Below are 18,630 nucleotides of genomic sequence, written 5' to 3'. Positions count from 1 at the left end.
CCAAGTGGCCTATTGTTAGGCTATCACTTGGCTTAATATGGGAGTTTTTTTCTCTCCTTTTAATAATATATAGATATAGATGATTATTTGTTTATATACTTATTTATTTGATGTTATTACATGCTGGACCACGCTATTCATATGAATTCCTTGTAACTTGGTTTAAAATTTTCCCGTTCATATCAGAAATAGCGGAATCCCGGAGACACTGACCACGCTATGGACAATTGAAACATTGGGGATTCCTAGCGATTAAGCAAAAAGAAAGAAAACTAATTACCTCCAAATGCATGGATCACATCTCGAAAGTCGCTCCAAATCCCATCCACATTCTTGAAATGTTGAGGAGAACGATTGAGATTTGAGCATCAAGAACACAGAATTTGACAGCGTTAAGAAAGATGACTGAAGGAAGTGGGAAAAGCAAAGAGTCTACCATAGAGCGTAGGAAAAAGTGTAATGAGGAAGAAAAAAAAGTACTCCCAAGTCTAATGCCAGGACACTACATATTTGTAACAGGGTATATTTTCCTTTAACTAGACAAAATTAGCTAGGATTTACAAAAAAAAAAAAAAAAAAAAAAAAATTATGTCAAAAGTGCCTTTTCATCGATGGGCAATATAATCTCCTTTAATTTAGCGGCTGGAGTTCTTTTTCATGTGTTTCAACGCTTCCAACAGGAATATATGGGGTTTCTTGCCTTCGTCTCCAAATTAACCATCCCATGGAAGCTGATAATCCAATTATCAGGACAACTAGTAGCGCTACCACTACAACAAGGTAATTTTGCTGCCATCGTATCCTAAATCGTTGCAATGAAACCATATCAAACCAACAACTTGATAGTTACCACACCAAAAAAAATCAAAAACTTATATCATATGAAGTATTAGCAAAGAATTTATGATATAACCACATACTAAAGATAATATCCCAATTAATTGTCAAAACAATTAATGTAATATTCACTTACCAAAAATATTGTTGTGGTGTGTTATCCAATCTCTTTACATTAGAGTTAATTAAGGTAATACTTTGCTATTAAGATTTTGAGATGCAGCACATTAAACTTTGATCAAAAAAAATTCAAATTATAGTATGCGAATAGGGTAAAAATGAAGTTTTTTGGTTATATATAAGCTATTGAATCTCCTTGCCATAGGGGAAAAAATTTAGTTTAGTAGCAAAGAGGGTTCAAAAGTTGCTTTCAAGTCACAAGTTCAAATCTCAATTATGACATTCTAGTATTTTTTGAATCCCTTATAAAAAATTCCTGGCTCCGCCACTATATCCACCAATCCAAGAACTTGGGAAAAATATTGAAACAATGAAAAATGGAGACGAAAGTCATCACCTATTCATCATTATCCTTGGAATATACAGTTGAACTGGTGCCATGCAATGTAGACTCATTCACGTTTCCTAATTTAGGAATGTAACTTACAGACGTGTTTAAAGGCAAGATGAACAGATGCATGTCAAGTGTTTCCCATCTGAAATGCAATGCGGAGATTTATTTTGCATTATGAAAAGAAAAGGCACATTTTTTTGACAAATCAGGATAATTTTATAAGTAATGCTATGATGCTAAAAGTTTGTACAGCATAAGTTCTGCAATATTTATGAACATGCAAAGAATGCAGATTGCTTTTATACCTCTTTGGTGGGGGTTCAATGTCCCATTTGACTAATTTATAACTTCCAAATGTATCAGGAAGATGAAAACGATTCTCAGCCAACCGGTTTATTATTTCCTGCAAATAGATAAATGATGAATAAAGGGTTCTTCAATCAAGAAATAGTCCTCACATATTCTAGAGGTTTAGAGATACTGTTGCAGTGGCATTTGGCATGTAGTTTGAAGATCCTGCAGGAAAGATGGCCCATCTAATGAGGGAATCATTTCCTTCTGTCGAAAAGTTCATTAAGTGAACCTGCAAGGTATCTTCCAATAAGTGACATATCATATTGAACAAAATTAAAATACAGTTAAGTAACTTAAAGAAATGGGATATACAGTTTTAGATTACATCAGACTGACACAACTTTGGGTCATGCAAAAATTACCTGTGAGACGTTAACCTCCAACTCTTGCGCAATAAAATGGGCAAGCTCTGGGACACGAGGCTTCAATTCTGAGTAATCAACACTCAGTGACATATAAAATGATACGAATCCAATTTTGATTTTCCCTGCCAATTCAGGTCAAAGATGAAATAATAACAATCATAAGTATCTGCACTGGGAAAAACTGAGTTCAGTACCCATTCAATCTTGCACAGGACCATTCCTAATTATAAGAAACGGTGTAACTCAATGGAATCAAGTGCAGTACCCCCAAAATTGTAAATTGTTACCAAATTAAAGCAAGGAGTCAAATTATCAGAGGGTTATGCCAAGGCCAACCCTATGAGGACAACGCCTTCCTTGTATCTGGCAAAGAAGTAGGGAGATGAATTCCTGAGGGCTCATTCGGATGGTGTTAGTAGAATTGATCAACCAGTTGGACAGCCAGAAAAAGTAGCAAAGATGGGCAGAGAAGACATGGAGGGTCACAGCATGCGTGGAATGTTTCCTCTTGGAGAAGCCCTACTACTCCTCAAAGTGATCCATGGCCGAGACAGGGAGGGTCCCTGGAGGTGGCTAAAAGTGGCTAGTAGAGTTTTTTCTTGTGCTGAACAGTGTTATTGAATGTTCGTTTGAAGCATACATAAATGTAACGACCCGATCGGTCGTTTTGATCACTTGCATTTCTGTTCGGTGGTTCGAGGCCGTGAGTAGCTTCATATGATGTATTACGACTTGCGTGTATGGTCGGCTTCGGTTTTCGAGCATTTCAGGATTGATTTGGAAGAATGATTCTCATTTTAGAAGCTTTAAGTTGGAAGAGTTGACCAAGTTTGACTTTTGCGTATTTGATCTCGGATTAGAGTTTTGATGGTTCCGTTAGGTCCGGATGGTGATTTTGGACTTAGGCATGCATCCGGATGCGGGTTTCGAGTCTCCTAGGTTGTTTTAGCTTGAATTGGCGAAAATTGGATAGTTGAAGGTTTGGAAGGTTGATAGGTTTGACCGAGAGTTGACTTTGTTGATATCGGATTCGGATTGCGGTTCCGAGAGTTGGTATAGGTCCGTCGTGTCATTTGGGACTTGCAAGCAAAATTTGAGATCATTCTGAGTTGATTTGGTATGGTTCGGTATGAGTTTTGGAAGTTGAAAGTTCATTAGTTCATTAGGCTTGAATTTGAGGTGCGATTCGTAGTTTTGATGTCGTTTGGTGTGATTTGGGACCTCGAGTAGGTCTATGTTATGTTTTGGGACTTATTGGTACGTTCGAACGGGGCCCCGAGAGGCTCGAGTGAGTTTCGGGGTGATTTCGGATCATTTTCCTTCATGTTGTGAGAAAAAAAGAATAACTATAGTGAAAAATTCGCTGGACCCATCTGCATCTCTGGAGCACAAATCTACACCAACAAATCTGTGACAAGCACGAAGGTTTTCTAGAAATTGACTTCAGTGAAGAGAAGGCATCTCAAGAGTGGGGTTACTCACAATGTTCTATATGCAGTAACTGTTATACTCCTTAAAATTATAGTTTCCTTCAGTAAAAAAAGTTTGTTTGGGTCCAAACTCCAAAAAGGTTAAGAATGTCATGACATCAGAATACGTCTTTACTAGCGGGTGCTTCTCAGGAACTCTGGAATGCTAAGGAGATAGATGAATACAAGACTTGATGAAACAATACACAAATGCAAGCTCAAATGTCATTTTGAAAGCTGACATTTTAGACACAGGAACATTCATGGACCTAAATCAAAGAGAGGATGTGAAATCATCAAAGTTAACCTAATCTTAGGCGATATAGCAAAAACCAACATAGCAAATCAGAAACCAAAATGAATTAAAAATATTAGGGGGAAATGATGCAAAACAGCCTGGTGGAATTATAATGGGCAGCCCGGTGCACAAAGCATCTCGGGTTTACGCGGGTCCGGGAAGGACCATACCCCAAGGGGTGTGAGTATGATGTAGACAACCTAATTCAAGCAATAGTGGCTGCTTCCACTTCTCGTGACATGTAGGTCAGACGGAGACAACTTTACCGTTGCTCCAAGGCTCTCCTTCTGATAGAATTATTGAAATAAAACCAGTTCCACTGCAAAACTGGATAAAAGCACGACTGAAAGGCATACTAGTGGTGACAAAAAGATAGGAGAACAGTTTCTTCATACCAGGTGCATAATGCTCCGGAGGTAAACTAGGTGCCAGCGCAGGAGTCAAATTTGCACTGGAGTTTGTGTTGTCCAAGCCTGAGGGCAATGGTGGAGGCGAAGGAGATAAATTTAGTCGGTCCCATATCTCAGAACAATTAGTTTTCCAAAAACCAATCCTTTCATTTTCACGATCGTAGGTTACAAGAGTGTTGCGGACAACAATTCCTGTTGCAATTAAAAGCAAAAGGCACGCATGTTACAGCTTATACAACTGAAGAATTTGGCAGATGAACTTTCCCAAGATGCGAAAAGATATATATGACAAATACCTCCAAGAAGAGTAGTTGGATCCTTCCCATTCTGAAAAATTCCCAAGCAGTAAGCCCCACGCACCTTTGAGTGCTTTATAGCAATCAGTTACAGTAAACAAAAGGGTAGAATTAGTCAACATAGATATACAGAGAGAAAATGGAGCCACTTATCAAAACAAAAACAAAAAATGTAGCCACTAGGAGAGATGAAGCCAAAAGGAGATACAGATTCTAAAGGCAAGGTAGTAAGATAAAAACCATGTGGATTAAGATGCCTACCCTGAATAAGTAGTTTTCAGGAGTGAGAGATAGTTTCTTTCCATTGCTAAATACCATGTCGATAGGTGGAAATGATTTTGAGAGCTCTGAGATGTCACTGCAATATACAAGACATTTAATACAAGATACAACACCAAAAATAAAGGAAAGAAAAAGTTAATGATCTAACATTTCTGTAGTTAATTTATTACCTTCCAGCACCAGAAAAGCATATATCTTTATAATTCGGGTCAGGCCCTTCGATCACTCTTAGAGAATGAAGTTCTTTCATGACCTGAAATAAAATTTTCAGGAGTTGACTCGAGAACGAAAAAGAAAATTGTCTTAATAAAAAAATTCAACAAAGTATCCACCACCCATTGGTAGAATATTGTTAGTAATACACAATCCATCAATCCACTTCTTTTGGCCCCATAAATCAACTTATTCCTCTACACAAATAAACATATCCAAAAATGAATGATAAGAAGCTAAAAACATCAAAGATTTGCAGAAGCTTTCTAGTATATAATATATAAAAAAAAGCTTTCAAAAGTTCTTTTTTAGTGACATAATTGGAAGAAAAAATTGCATATTAAAAGGAAAAAACAACTATAATAAGTAGTTAACAAACGTAAATTAACACCTTTAAGATGCTGCAGCACAAGGAAAACGGTTCGGTGAGTTTCGGAATTATAGGATCACAAACCACCTGGATTCTTTGTTTCTCCTTCAAAGTTATGTAGTAAGCATTGGAGCCTTAGCCTAATAACTGAGTGTAATTAACAGGTTTTACTTTTACTTCAAATCCCACATATTAGCAGGCATTCTCCAACTATGTCGAGCCTGTTACCAAAATTATGCAGTTGTTTGTTCCACCAACATGTGGTGTAAATCGTTATTCAGGCAAAGGTGACTTAAATTGTCACATGCAACAAAAAGACATTAACCACAAACACATCATTCAGATGAAGTTCAGCTTTCACAGATTCCATTCTTCTAGTCACAAGCTCGCAATTTTCACCAGTACTTGTCTCTGGCAGAGTGCATTAAAAAATGATAAATATGATAGTGCATAATCTAGAAAACATCTTACAGCACTCTTGAAGGCCACAAATGCAGCTTCTGGAAGGTAAGCATAGGTAGTACCACTATCAAGCACAGTCCCATGTTTTCCATCAAAAGTCTGAGGATTTAGATTCAGGGCCTTCCCAGCAACATGTATCTCCTTCAGCTCAATATTGTAATATGGACTGTTGCCATCCGAGACTAGAGTAAATGCATAAGATTTATCGAGTGTATTTGTTATAACACCTAAAATTCCCATGTGATTAAAACAATTATATCCAATATATACCTGCGTACAGGATCTGAATGGGAAAAGACCATTTCAGAAGGGGGTTTTATTCCTCCAAGAACCATGGCACCACCACCGAAATCCATTCCACCATAACATAAGGAGAATGAATCACTAATCACATGTTTCTCAACAAGTTGATCCACTATACTTAGATCCCCTCGGCCTAAGCCCATGATACCATCAGCGTGTTGGCTGTAAAGGTCACCATTTTCCAGATTTTCACATCCAAAAACAGCTCGTTCGGGTGCTAGCTCACTTTGGTTTCCAAAGGACACGATGTCCTCTCCGAGCACTCCACTACTAGAACTCATCTCGGCATATTGTCTTTCATAAATACATTGCTCCCTCTCATTGTCACAGGTACAATTAATATTGCACTTTACAGGTCGATAGGTACTTGACATTTCTGGCTGAAACTTAGGATCCTAATTCAAAGAACAATGAAATAAGTGCATTGATCAAAAAGAGAGAAGTGATATTCAATCGATTCTGTAGCAAATTAAGCATTTATCAACAAGATTGATGCAAACTCACTGCTAGGTCAACAGTTTTCCGGAAAAAAAAAAAACCAGCACGGTGACGAGTGCCAAGTGGCTATATTTACAAAGCAAACACCAGTTACTGTACATTTCACAATAACAAGCAAAAATAAGAAAGATACATCAACTCACTATCATGAAAGAAATCAACTCTTTACAATAAAGCAGCATATCTCATCAACAAAGTGAAGCTTAAAAATCCATCTGTGTAACTACTTCAACATTGTTTTCTTCTACTTCATTTTCCTTTTCTTCTTTTTTTTTAGGGCAAATTAGATGAATTTTGTTATACAATGCTCCAATACAACCCCACCCCTGCCCCACCCACACAAAATGTAAACAAAGAATAAAACCACAATAAGCCCTAATAGACCCACTAATCAAAATCTGTCCCAAAGAACAAAAATTCCATTAACACTAAAACCTAGAGCAAAACTAACCAATTTTCCTTTGTTTATTTCATTACTCAGTAGCCAGTGCTGTAAGCGGAATAGTAAGATATCTGAAGCTTGGGGTTTCTCTTTTTCGATTATCTCTTTCTCTAATGTTGGTAACGGAAACAAGGGTTAATAGTATATTAAGCTTGAATTCAGCAGAGGTTTTATGTCCAAAAGAAGCTTCTGCTGACTCATAACCTAACATTGGGTACTTTAGATTAATACTATAGTTTTGTGGAAGTAAAATAAATTTAGTAAGTAGATGATTAAAAGAGAGAATGTAGGTGAGAAATGAAGGAACCTGATGGTTGCCACACTGTTCACAGGTAGAGCAAGGGACATAGGTAACGGTACTGCCAGTATCAACTATAAGAGCAAACCTCTGGGGTGGAGTTCCGATCCAAAGACGAGTCGAATAATATCTGCATCCTCTCAATTTAAAAATCAACTTAAAACAGAGAGAGATAGGCATAGGCATCCATTCATTTTAAGGAATTCGGATACAAGTTTCTGACCCGTTAAGGAGGAGATCGTCGTGGAGAGGCATACGAGCACTTGAAGGGCTTTTCTGGAGGTGTCGACGGGAGAGTTGTTCATCGCGTGGTCGGGAGGTTTCTTTAGGAGGAAAAAGAGGGAGAAACATTGTACTTCGATCCCCGTCGTTGATGCTATTGGGTGAGGGGAGAAAAACAAAGCTTTCATTTGAAACGTCTGAAATTCCACTAGAAACGACAATGAATAGCAGAAAGATGAAGGAAATTAGGATAGGGAGATTGTGAGTTAAGAGCGCCCGCGCCATTTTAGAGCTCAGTTATGGCTCAGGCGACAACACAGTTTAAAGCCAGATCGGAAGGAGGATTGCTGGAAAGATCAGAGGAAAGGGATGGCGTAAGGTTATTACCTGACAAAGGCCAAAGCCGGGTTTGTTTTTTTTTTTTAAAGCAAATATACCGACTGGTTGCCTGGTGTTGTTTTTATTAATAATCAAAATAAAACTAAAATGTGTGATCTCAGGAAATGAAAGTGCGCAAAATGAAAATACATGAATTTTAATATCAAAGTCATGTGTAAAGCACTCCTTTGATAATACAAAAAGAACTAAAAACCATGATCCTTGAGAAAGCCAATTTGCATATGACTTGCAATAAACTCTTGAATAGCTGCCTCTCATTGCATTTGATTCTGGGCATTTGCACTTGTTATTTTGAGGTTTAGGCAGCTCCACCTGATCTCTTTGACTGAAATATAAGCTTGACAAGATTGAGCCAAGCCCCCTCCAAGATGCAAATCCGGGTCAAGGTAGTAGTGTTGTTATTGTGCCTTTGGCTCCTTGTTACGCGTTCATTCCTGATCCTTCTTGCTGAGAACCTGTTGTAGTTAGCTTCCTCATGTATGATAGATGTCCATTGTATCTGGTAACTCCTCCACTTATTGCTAAAAAGATCTGCATAAAGATAAGAAGTCTCATGGATAGTCATATCTGATCTGGGCAGTATAAATTACTTACGCATGTATCTGGTCATTGTAGCTTGATGTGCTGTGATAGGATTACTTTGTGTGATCCTCAGGAAGTAGTAGATGCAAGGGAATATGCATTGTTTATTGTAGTGCTTCCCGCTTCCTCCATTCTGGACATAAATATGATCCACAAGTTAAGGTTTATGTGCAGCCTTTTCTTTGTCTTGTTGCGTGTATATTTGGGTTGACCTATGTGGTGGTTCACCTATAGGGAAAGAGTATCAACGATACTAATACCATCCTTATAGGTTCGTCCACAACATTGAGCCAAGTCCCCTCCAAAGTACTTGTAAAATCAGAAAACATGTTAGAGGAAAAATTATTCCTTCTCTCGTCCCTAAGGATTTGAGTTGGAAGTATAATGTCATCTGCTTCCCTTATGGATTTCCCCATTCCTCCAGCATACCTTCTCCTCCTTCCCTTTCCAATCAAAAATCTTCTCCTTGATTTTATATCCATCATCAATAATCCTTTGTCTTGGCAGTCCTTACCCTAAGATAAGGTATTTGGAGCTTGTCATTATTCAGAATCTTTCTCCCATGTGTGTCCAGTTCCCAGAAGGAGTGCACCTGTATAATGGCTTATTGATCCAATGTCCAGTTAGCTAAATGATCGGCTAACTTGTTGCCTTCTCTCAATACATGAACTACTTGAAATACACCCCTAGACAGTATAGCTTTGATTTCATCAATTTGATTAGCTATGTTCCAAGGTGGTTCCCATACTTCCTCCAGCACTTTCCTCATGAGTAAAGAGTCAGTCTCAATTATGCATGGAGTATACTGCATATGAATTATGTACTGAGAACTTCAAGAATAGCATGTGCTTCAGCTTTGTTATTAGCTACATCTTCAACTGCATCTGCCTGGGCATAAATAAGATCCCATATTCTATCCCTTATGCAAAAACCATATAAAGCTCCTCCATTATCCCTTCTACGAGCCCCATCAGTATTACATTTAATTCAACCATTAGGAGGCAATTGCCACAACACCTTAGTATACCCCAATCTAGGGACATGATGTAACAATTTCTCATGTAGATCCGGCCAGTAGGAGTAATACCCTTAAAGCATGACCTTCTCACCTTCAGTAACATTTGTATTGAGGTTGATATCTGAAAGATCAACCTATTAAATGACACATTCTTTCCATACTTTCTTCAATTCCTCTTCTTCCGTAAGTGCCAAACTATCAGACTTGACATAGCTTGATACACTGCCTTTAAACTTGTATTAGCAGGTTTGCTCCACCATTCATTTATCACTTGTACAAGCTGCTTCCCTTCTGTTTTGATCCCTGCAGGTGCACCAAAGTAGTTCCACACAAATCTGGCAGCTGGAGATGTCAAGAAGACATGAGGCAATGTCTCCTCTTTAGGGTTCCTACAACACCAACATCTTGAAGATGTAAAGTACCCGAGCCTTAGGAACCAATCATCTAAAGGTAGTTTTTCTTTACATAACCTCCACATAAAGAAACTGATCTTGAAAGGCAGCCCCTTATCCAAAATAATTTGTACAATTTGCTTTCTTCCATCTCCTTCTTATGTAATGCCATGCAGATTTCACTGTAAAATTACCTTTTGTTTCCAGTTGCCACCAAGGCTTGTCCTTCATAGAGTGATCAGAAGGTGGTGTGATATTCTCCAAAACATGATCATCAAGTTCATCAGGTAGTAGTGCTCTCAAAAGTACTTCATTCCATACCCCATTCTCCATCACTTCATCAACATATCTTATGGATTCATCACACCAATGGTCTGGACCTGAAGCATGATAAAGAGCTCCAAGTCCAGTCCAATTATCATACTAGAACTAGGAGTTTCCACTCTTCAGTTGCCATCATACTTGGTGCTCCACCTCATCTCTCATTTGAAGCATTTTTCTCCACATATGATATCCAAGTCTCCACGGTACTACTACTTCATTGATTTTCTTGCAGTACTTGTTTCTCATAAATGTAGACCATAATGAGTCCATTGTTCTATAGTTCCATCAAAGCTTTGCAAACAATGCCTTTGACACATCATGTAATGACCTAAAACCAAGACCTTCCTCACTTTTAGGTAGGCATAAATTCTCCCATGAAGCCCAGTGTCTTTCCCTTCCATTACCTTAGTTGCTCCAGTAAAATCTAGCAAATATCTTGTGCAATTGGTTGATCACATATGCTGGTGGATTCACAGCTGACAAGATGTGTATTGGCATGCTCTCTAAAACATGTGATATCAGTACTGCCCCGCCACCAATTGATCATAGCTTACCCTTCCATGATGATAGCCTCTCTTGAACTTTGAAAATGATGTTCTTGTAAAAATCTTTCCTCTTGCTGTAGAATATAGGACATCCCAAATATGTAAATGGGAAGGGGTGTCTTTGAAACTCAGTGATCAAATGGATAGTGTAAAACTTCATCTACAGGTGCACCTTCATGCATATAAAAGGAAGACTTTTCCTTGTTGATCTTCTGACCTGAAGCTGCCTCATATTCCTCCAATACATTCATAATAAGTTGTATTGCCCCATAGTGAGAAGAATATAAAATGATTGTATCATTTTCATATGATAGATAGTTGATGTTGTGACTCCATTTTGGCATACCAAAGCCTATGAAATCTGGATTGTCAAACAGGGCATCTAAGGCTCTCCCCAGCACTTCAACTGCTAAAATAAACAAAGTAGGAGAAAGGGGATCTCCTTGTTTAACACCCCTAGAAGACTTGAAAAAGCCATTGGCATGCCCATTCAAAAGTAATGAGTACCAATTATTAGACACTAATCTGAATATCATGTCAATGAAGATCTCTCCAAATCCCATTTGCCTTAACACCTTTGTCAAAAACAACCATGAAACTCTATCATAAGCCTTTGCCATGTCCAATTTGATTATCACATTTAATGGCTTCCCTATCAACCTTATGTCAGTTATGATCTCCTGAGTTAACAAGATATTCTCCATAATGCTTTTGCCTTTAACAAAACCAGCCTGATTAGGAGAGATTAATGAAGGCAGTAGCTCTACTAACCTCTCATGGATCACTCTTGATATGATCTTATTGGAGAAATTGCTTAAACTGATTGGCCTCATATCTGAAAATGTAGCTACATTCATCTTCTTTGGAAGCAACACTAGGTTTGTGTGAGTGATGAACATTGGAAGTTCTGCACCACAAAAGAATGCCCTCACCATATTAAGCACATTGACGAGCACAAAACACACACTTAAATATGCTCGCTAGTCGAATATAGTATAATATAATACCGTATCCACATGGATTGGAGTTAAATAGTATTTTCGTAGTTTATAGCTTGGTTGCTATCCAAGATGATCAACCGTTGAGAATTATGTGATTAAAAACTACAATTAACTAAGAATCTACGGTTATTGACTAATGACAAACGAACAAAAGTAAGCAAGGAAGATATCAATGGGAGAAAATAGGGATTGATTGGATAGGTGCAAGATAAATGTCTGGGATTTAACTCTAGTTAATTCACTTCTAATGTTCAAGTGAGTCTCTCTAATTCACTCAATTAGTAGTTCAAACGTTTAGTAGAAACTCCTCTCTCGATTAAGTCTCAACCGCATAATATGAACCAATTTAAGCTCAGTGAAGATATGCAAGAATTCGTAGTGTATTGGTCTTTAGGAGAACCTCTCTCGATTATCCTCCTAACTAGGGTTAAACAATATTTCAACTAGCCTCTTTCGATTACTAAGAAGAATTAATGAACTCTACCTACAAGATAATGTAACGATATCACAAGTTATGCCTCTCTCGATTGCATGAACATGTGAATATAGATGCAACTATTAAAACATCCAAAACGATTCATTACATAAAACTAGAGCTATCATCCACAAACAAATATCAATACACCAAATCCATCAAACCCTAAAGAGAACTACTCCATAGATATGGAGTAATTCATCTCAAATATGTTTAAAGTAAAGAAAAACATAAAACGATCCAAACTCTTGTCTTGAGTGAGGATTGAATGATGAATTCCTTGTGCTCTTGCTTCTCCACCTCCTCCTTAGCCTCCTTAGGTCCTAGATGTGTCAAAAGCCAGAAAATAACATTTTTCCATGTATATATACCAAGTAGGGTCAGGCCCAAGCCAAAACACCTTTTCCTACGCGAAATAGGACAACTTCCGGCGTTAGACGTGCGCAGCCGCGCACCTGGGACTGTGCTCGCACATATGGCGGCGCACTTTGGAAGGTATTCTATCTCACATGCACGCCCAGTGCGTGCTCGCGCACCTGGGTGGCGTCTTGCTCGATTCTCCGTTTCTTTCGTTAAGTGCATGATTGTCCGTTGATCCCCGAACACGATCCCAACTTAATCCTTGAGCTTTTACTTAGACTTCAAAGCTCTAGAATAGCTTGAATTCATGCCATAACATCTACATAGCTCGGGATCACTCCCACAAGGCATAAAATACACAATTAGTACAAAACACTAGCAGTTAACACTCAAACACAATTAAAGTGCAGTAAATTAGAGTGACATAAGCAACTAAAACACGCAATTATAGCCTACCATCAACACCCAACACTTAAACCATTGCTCGTCCTCGAGCAATCAAACTACACTTTATAATGAAACGCCCTCATTACATAACTCTCATAACTCATCATACCAAGAATATTTAAAATAGATTAAGCACAATAGTATAACATACTAGCCTCAACATTTGACTCGCAAGTACCATGCATTATTTACAACTCACTCATTTACTCTAACCTAGAGGTCAACGACATTACCTTTCCTTCATGAATCAAGTGCCCTCACACAACAATAGAGAGTAGTTCTACACACAATAAAAGTTAAGAATAATTAGGAACTCAAGATAGAAAGAATTCGCTCACTCTCAGAAACAACATTCATATGCCACAAAAGATAAACCATATGCTTGCCCGTAGTGTACTACTCCACTAATTGAGCTCATTTACTCAAGGATCAAGTAGGACTTTCATTGGTTGTAATGTAGGCTGCGGGACGGGTAGGATACATTTAGATATAAGGGTGACTACACCTCCCTAAGCACTTTAATACATACATCTCATTGTTAAAACCCCACACTTATGTCAAAACAATACTTCACCATCACATCAATTTACATTAACTTCCCAACATTTTAAAGCACAAATACATCGAGAGTTACCACTTATCAATGGATAATTTTCACAACAATACACTATGTATATTTTTTTTTCAATTTAAGTGGCTCTTACTTTTTCAAAATAGTGCACCGTTCTCCTTATTTCATTAGCTCCACTCAAAAACCAACCCAATCACCCCACACTTTAACTTTTACAAAGTTCATACAATTTTAAGTGCTCACGAGAGGTAAATAACTAAAATAGATGGTTAATTCAAACAAATGGGTAAGGCTTTACGATACATAACAATTTGGTAGGTAAACACATATCATCGGCTCAACAAAGAAATGCCTATATCACTTCCAAGACTGAATAAAACTACTATTTTACTTTGCAAACACACGGGGCAAGTTCTAGACATCAAATGTAATGCATAGAATGACACAAACCTTACACACACATGACACATAACTCACTCTGTATTTAGACTATCAAGACACTCTAGTCAAAATAATTAAGCAAAGTTAAGATCATACACTTTAAGGTACTTATACAAGAGTCAAAAACTAAGCCTAAGTGTCACAACTAAATCACTCACTATTCTCAAGGTATAATAAAGTTAAGAGCCATTGTCTTCAATTCAGCTCTCAACACAAGGCTTCCTATTCCTAACCAAAAATAAAAACTAACTATACCCGGTTCAATCAAAACCCTTGGAAAAGAACCGCGATACAAAGAAAAATCAAGGGAGAATTAATACACTACCTAACAAGAGAATTTTTTTTTGTCTTTTTCTTTCGACTTTAATCCCTCAAGAAACCCATCAAATGATATCCATCGTCGGGAAAAATCGAAAATTTTAAATTTTTTATGGTTTTCCAATTTTTTTCTATCAAACTACTACAACTAACCAAATTCATATACATACAACATACATACAAATATATCCCCCACCCCACACTTTAAGTTGTGGCATGTCCTCATGATACACAATTAAAAAGCATAAGCTAGAGGAACTTCCCTGAATCTCTAGTCGGGGTCCGAGTCAAAGTCGGGCTCCATTCTTCGTGCCCGAACTAGTGCACACATCCACGCGGACAACTTCTTCTCAGCCTTCTTGGGGTACAACCCACACTTGTCTTTCTCAATCACTGGGACCTTCTCTTTTGAGCTTTTCACTCGCCACTCTACACTTGCAGCTGGCTTCATCTTTCTCACCCCCATATCCACATTTATCTCGAAAGTCACTGTCTCCCCACCCGCTCTAAGCATGAGCTTCCTATCATGTATGTCTATTATTGCTTTGCCCATCGCTAAGAATGGTCTTTCTAAGATAAGGGGGGACCTCTTTATTCTCCTCCATCTTCACCACTATGAAATCTACAGGAAATACAAACTTATCTACCCGAACTAAGACATCTTCCACTATCCCCTCGAGTATTATAATTGTTTGGTCTGCCAACTGCAAAGATATTGGCTCAGACTTTATCTCTCCAAGCTCATTTTCCAGCTTCCTGTAAATAGATAAAGGCATTAAATTAATCGAGGCACCAGAATCACATAAAGATTTATCAAAATTAAGAGTGCCTAATGAGCAAGGTATGTAAAACTTCCTGGATCTCCACACTTTTGTGGAAGTTTGTTTTACAAGATTGCGCCGCAATGCTCTGTGAGATTGACCACTGAGGTCTCTTCTATCTTCCTTCTTCTTTGTAAGGATCTCCTTCAAGAATTTGACATAAGCTGGCATTTGTGAGAGAACTTCTGTGAATGGCAAATTTATATTAACCTATCTCAGCATATCTAGAAATCTCTCAAACTGCTTGTCCAGCTTTTCACTATACATATTTTGGGGAAAAGGTAAAGCAGGCATGTACTGCTCTCATTCCGATCTTCCTTTCCCGAAGTGTCCTCCTTCTTCTTTTTGTCAGCTCCCTTCTTGCCTTTCGCCCTCTTATCACCTTCAATTTTCAGTTTCTCCTCACTGTCTTTTTTTAGATACCACATCTTTTTGGACTGGAGTGGGATCTTTCAGCACTTGCCCGCTTCTCAAAGTCACAACATTCACTGTTTCTTTGGGATTTCTCTCGGTGTCAGCTGGTAGAGTACCTGGGATTCTCTCAGACAATACAGTTGCAATTTGTCCCACTTGCTTTTCAAAGTTTCGCAGACCAGTGCCAAGTTCTTTGATAGGTGAACCATGAGCATCTAATCTCTCATCTGTCTTGACATTGAAAGACTTTATTAGATCTTCTAGCCCAGGCTGAGTGGAATGTTGAGGCTGTACTGTGGCCTCGGCTGATTTGCAAAACCAGGAGCTCCTTGTCCTTGAAATCTGAGATTGTTTTGTTGCCATGCATTTGCAGTACCCCCAGGTGAACTCCGTGAAAAATCGGGGTGCTTCTGACCCATTGCATCGATTGAGGCTTGACACTCATGAGTAGGGTGCCCTCTTCCACATATATCACACGCTGCATGGGGCTTACTGTGTATCGAGGCTAAGGTCAGCTTCCTTATTTCCTTGGCCATGGCATCAAGCTGTACCTGCACAGATGTGTTAGCGCCAACTTGGTGAACACCAGTTGATCTTCTTCTTTCAGCAATTTCAGAGGGCCACTGATTTTCATCTTCAGATAACTCATCTAGAATTGTGACTATCTCCTCTAGAGTCTTTTTCATCAACGGGCCTCCAGCTGCATTACTCAATGTTCTTCTTGAGGCTGGTGTCAATCCATCCCAAAAATCCTGGAGTTATATCCAGAGTTCAATTCCACTATGTTGACACTTTCGCACTATCTCCTTAAACCTCTTCTAGGCTTCAAACACAGTTTCAGTCTCGTTCTGGCAAAAGTTATGGATTTCTCTTCTAAACTTGCCCACCTTAGCTGATGAGAAATATTTGTCAAGAAATTTTCTAGTCATCTCATCCCATGTTCTAATCGATCCATTAGGCAAGCTTCGAAGCCAGTTCTTTGCATCGTCTTTGAGAGCGAAGGGTAATGCCCTTATGTAAACTGCATCTTGCGACACACCATTATATTGAAAGGAGTTCATAATCTCTTTGAATTCTTTTAGATGGTTGTTTGGTTCATCTTTCTTCTGAAGACACAACTATTTTGAAGAGTTTGGAGTAACCCCTGCTTCAACTCAAAATTGTTAGTTGCAACTGGAGGTGGTCTCACACTTGATAAGCCTTGGTTGTAGACCGGCTTAGCATAATCGCCAAATGGTCTCCCAGCACCGGGAGCTATATTTCCGAATTGGTCTGTACCCAAAGATTGATTCTAAACAATTCTCCGAGCCCTTTCCTCCTCGCAGACAAGTTGTGCATTTCGAAGAGCTATTTCCTCAGCATCCCTTGCAGCTTTCTCTCGTTGTTGGGCTACCTCTCTTGCAGCCAAATCAACATTATCATCATCTCTCTCAATAATTTCTTTGGTTGAGGATTTCCCAACCTTCTCAGTATTTTCGGGGAGATTTCTTTCCTTCCTCAACTATCGCAGTTGTTTCTCGATTTTTGGTTTGTATGGTAGCACTTCCTTCCCAGAGGATTGAGTCATGCACTAATCTAACCTGTAGCCTGCGAACAGTTAACAAGTACCAACATAAAAGGGAAAAATAAAATAAAATAAGAAGAAAAATTCCTGAATTAGCACTACAGGCTATTTCAAACACTATTGATTTCCAATCCCCGAAAACGGTGCCAAAATTTGACGGGCGCAAAACACACACTTAAATATGCTCGCTAGTCAAATATAGTATAATATAATATCGTATCCACAAGGATTGGAGTTAAACAATATTTTCGTAGTTTATAGCTTAGTTGCTATCCAAGATAATCAACAATTGAGAATTATGTGATTAAAAACTACAATTAACTAAGAATCTACGGTTATTGACTAATGACAAACGAACAAAAGTAAGTAAGGAAGATATCAATGGGAGAAAATAGGGATTGATTGGATAGGTGCGAGATAAATATCTGGGATTTAACTCTAGTTAATTCACTTCTAATGTTCAAGTGAGTCTCTCGAATTCACTCAATTCATAGTTCAAACGTTTAGTAGAAACTCCTCTCTCAATTAAGTCTCAACCTCACTATATGAACCAATTTAAGCTCAGTGAAGATATGCAAGAATTCGTAGTGTATTGGTCTTTAGGAGAACCTCTCTCGATTATCCTCCTAACTAGGGTTAAATAATATTTCAACTAGCCTCTTTCGATTACTAAGAAGAATTAATGAACTCTACCTACAAGATAATGCAACGATATCACAAGTTATGCCTCTCTCGATTACATGAACATGTGAACATAGATGCAACTATTAAAACATCCAAAACGATTCATTACATAAAACTAGAGTTATCATCCACAAACAAATATTAATATACCAAATCCATCAAACCCTAAAGAGAACTACTCCATAGATATGGAGTAATTCATCACAAATATGTTTAAAGTAAAGAAAAACATAAAACGATCCAAACTCTTGTCTTACGTGAGGATTGAATGATGAATTACTTGTGCTCTTGCTTCTCCACCTCCTCTTTAGCCTCCTTAGGTCTTAGATGTGTTAAAAGTCAGAAAATAATGTTTTTCCATGTATATATACCAAGTAAGGTTGGGCCTAAGCGAAAACACCTTTTCCTACGCGAAATAGGACAACTTCCGGCGTTGGACGTGCGCGGCCGCGCACCTGGGAGTGTGCTCGTGCATATGGCCGCTCACTTTGGAAGGTATTTTGCCTCACATGCGCACCCAGTGCGCTCTCACATACCTGGGTGGCGTCCTGCTCGATTCTCCATTTCTTTCATTAAGTGCATGATTATCCATTGATCCCCGAACGCGATCCCAGCTTAATCCTTGAGCTTTTACTCAGACT

At 38.4% G+C, this 18,630-nt stretch overlaps 1 protein-coding gene across 2 annotated transcripts; it reads right to left on the bottom strand.

The window, feature by feature from the left end:
• Nucleotides 1–415: 415 nt before the first annotated feature.
• On the bottom strand, nt 416–8,062 carry LOC104098206 (aspartic proteinase 36-like). 2 transcript variants are annotated; one of them, XM_009604878.4, is made up of 13 exons: nt 7,635–8,062; nt 7,421–7,541; nt 6,141–6,568; nt 5,880–6,036; nt 4,996–5,078; nt 4,805–4,901; nt 4,544–4,616; nt 4,233–4,439; nt 2,068–2,192; nt 1,833–1,934; nt 1,657–1,754; nt 1,355–1,493; nt 603–802 (listed from the first exon to the last, which is right to left on the bottom strand). In XM_009604878.4, the coding sequence occupies exons 1-12, from the start codon at nt 7,916–7,918 to the stop codon at nt 1,355–1,357; spliced, it is 1,914 nt and encodes a 637-aa protein (XP_009603173.1). In that variant the 5' UTR covers nt 7,919–8,062; the 3' UTR covers nt 603–802. The 2 variants fall into 2 exon arrangements, with proteins under 2 accessions (XP_009603172.1, XP_009603173.1); XM_009604877.4 differs by lacking the exon at nt 1,355–1,493 and having other exon boundaries at nt 416–802; nt 7,635–8,061.
• Between the last annotated feature and the right edge of the window lie 10,568 nt (nt 8,063–18,630).

The sequence above is a fragment of the Nicotiana tomentosiformis genome, chromosome 12 (genome assembly GCF_000390325.3).
Source record: "Nicotiana tomentosiformis chromosome 12, ASM39032v3, whole genome shotgun sequence".
NCBI classification, from domain to species: Eukaryota; Viridiplantae; Streptophyta; class Magnoliopsida; order Solanales; family Solanaceae; genus Nicotiana; species Nicotiana tomentosiformis.
Note: the sequence above shows the minus strand (reverse complement) of the source record. Positions and strands in the feature narration are given on the sequence as shown.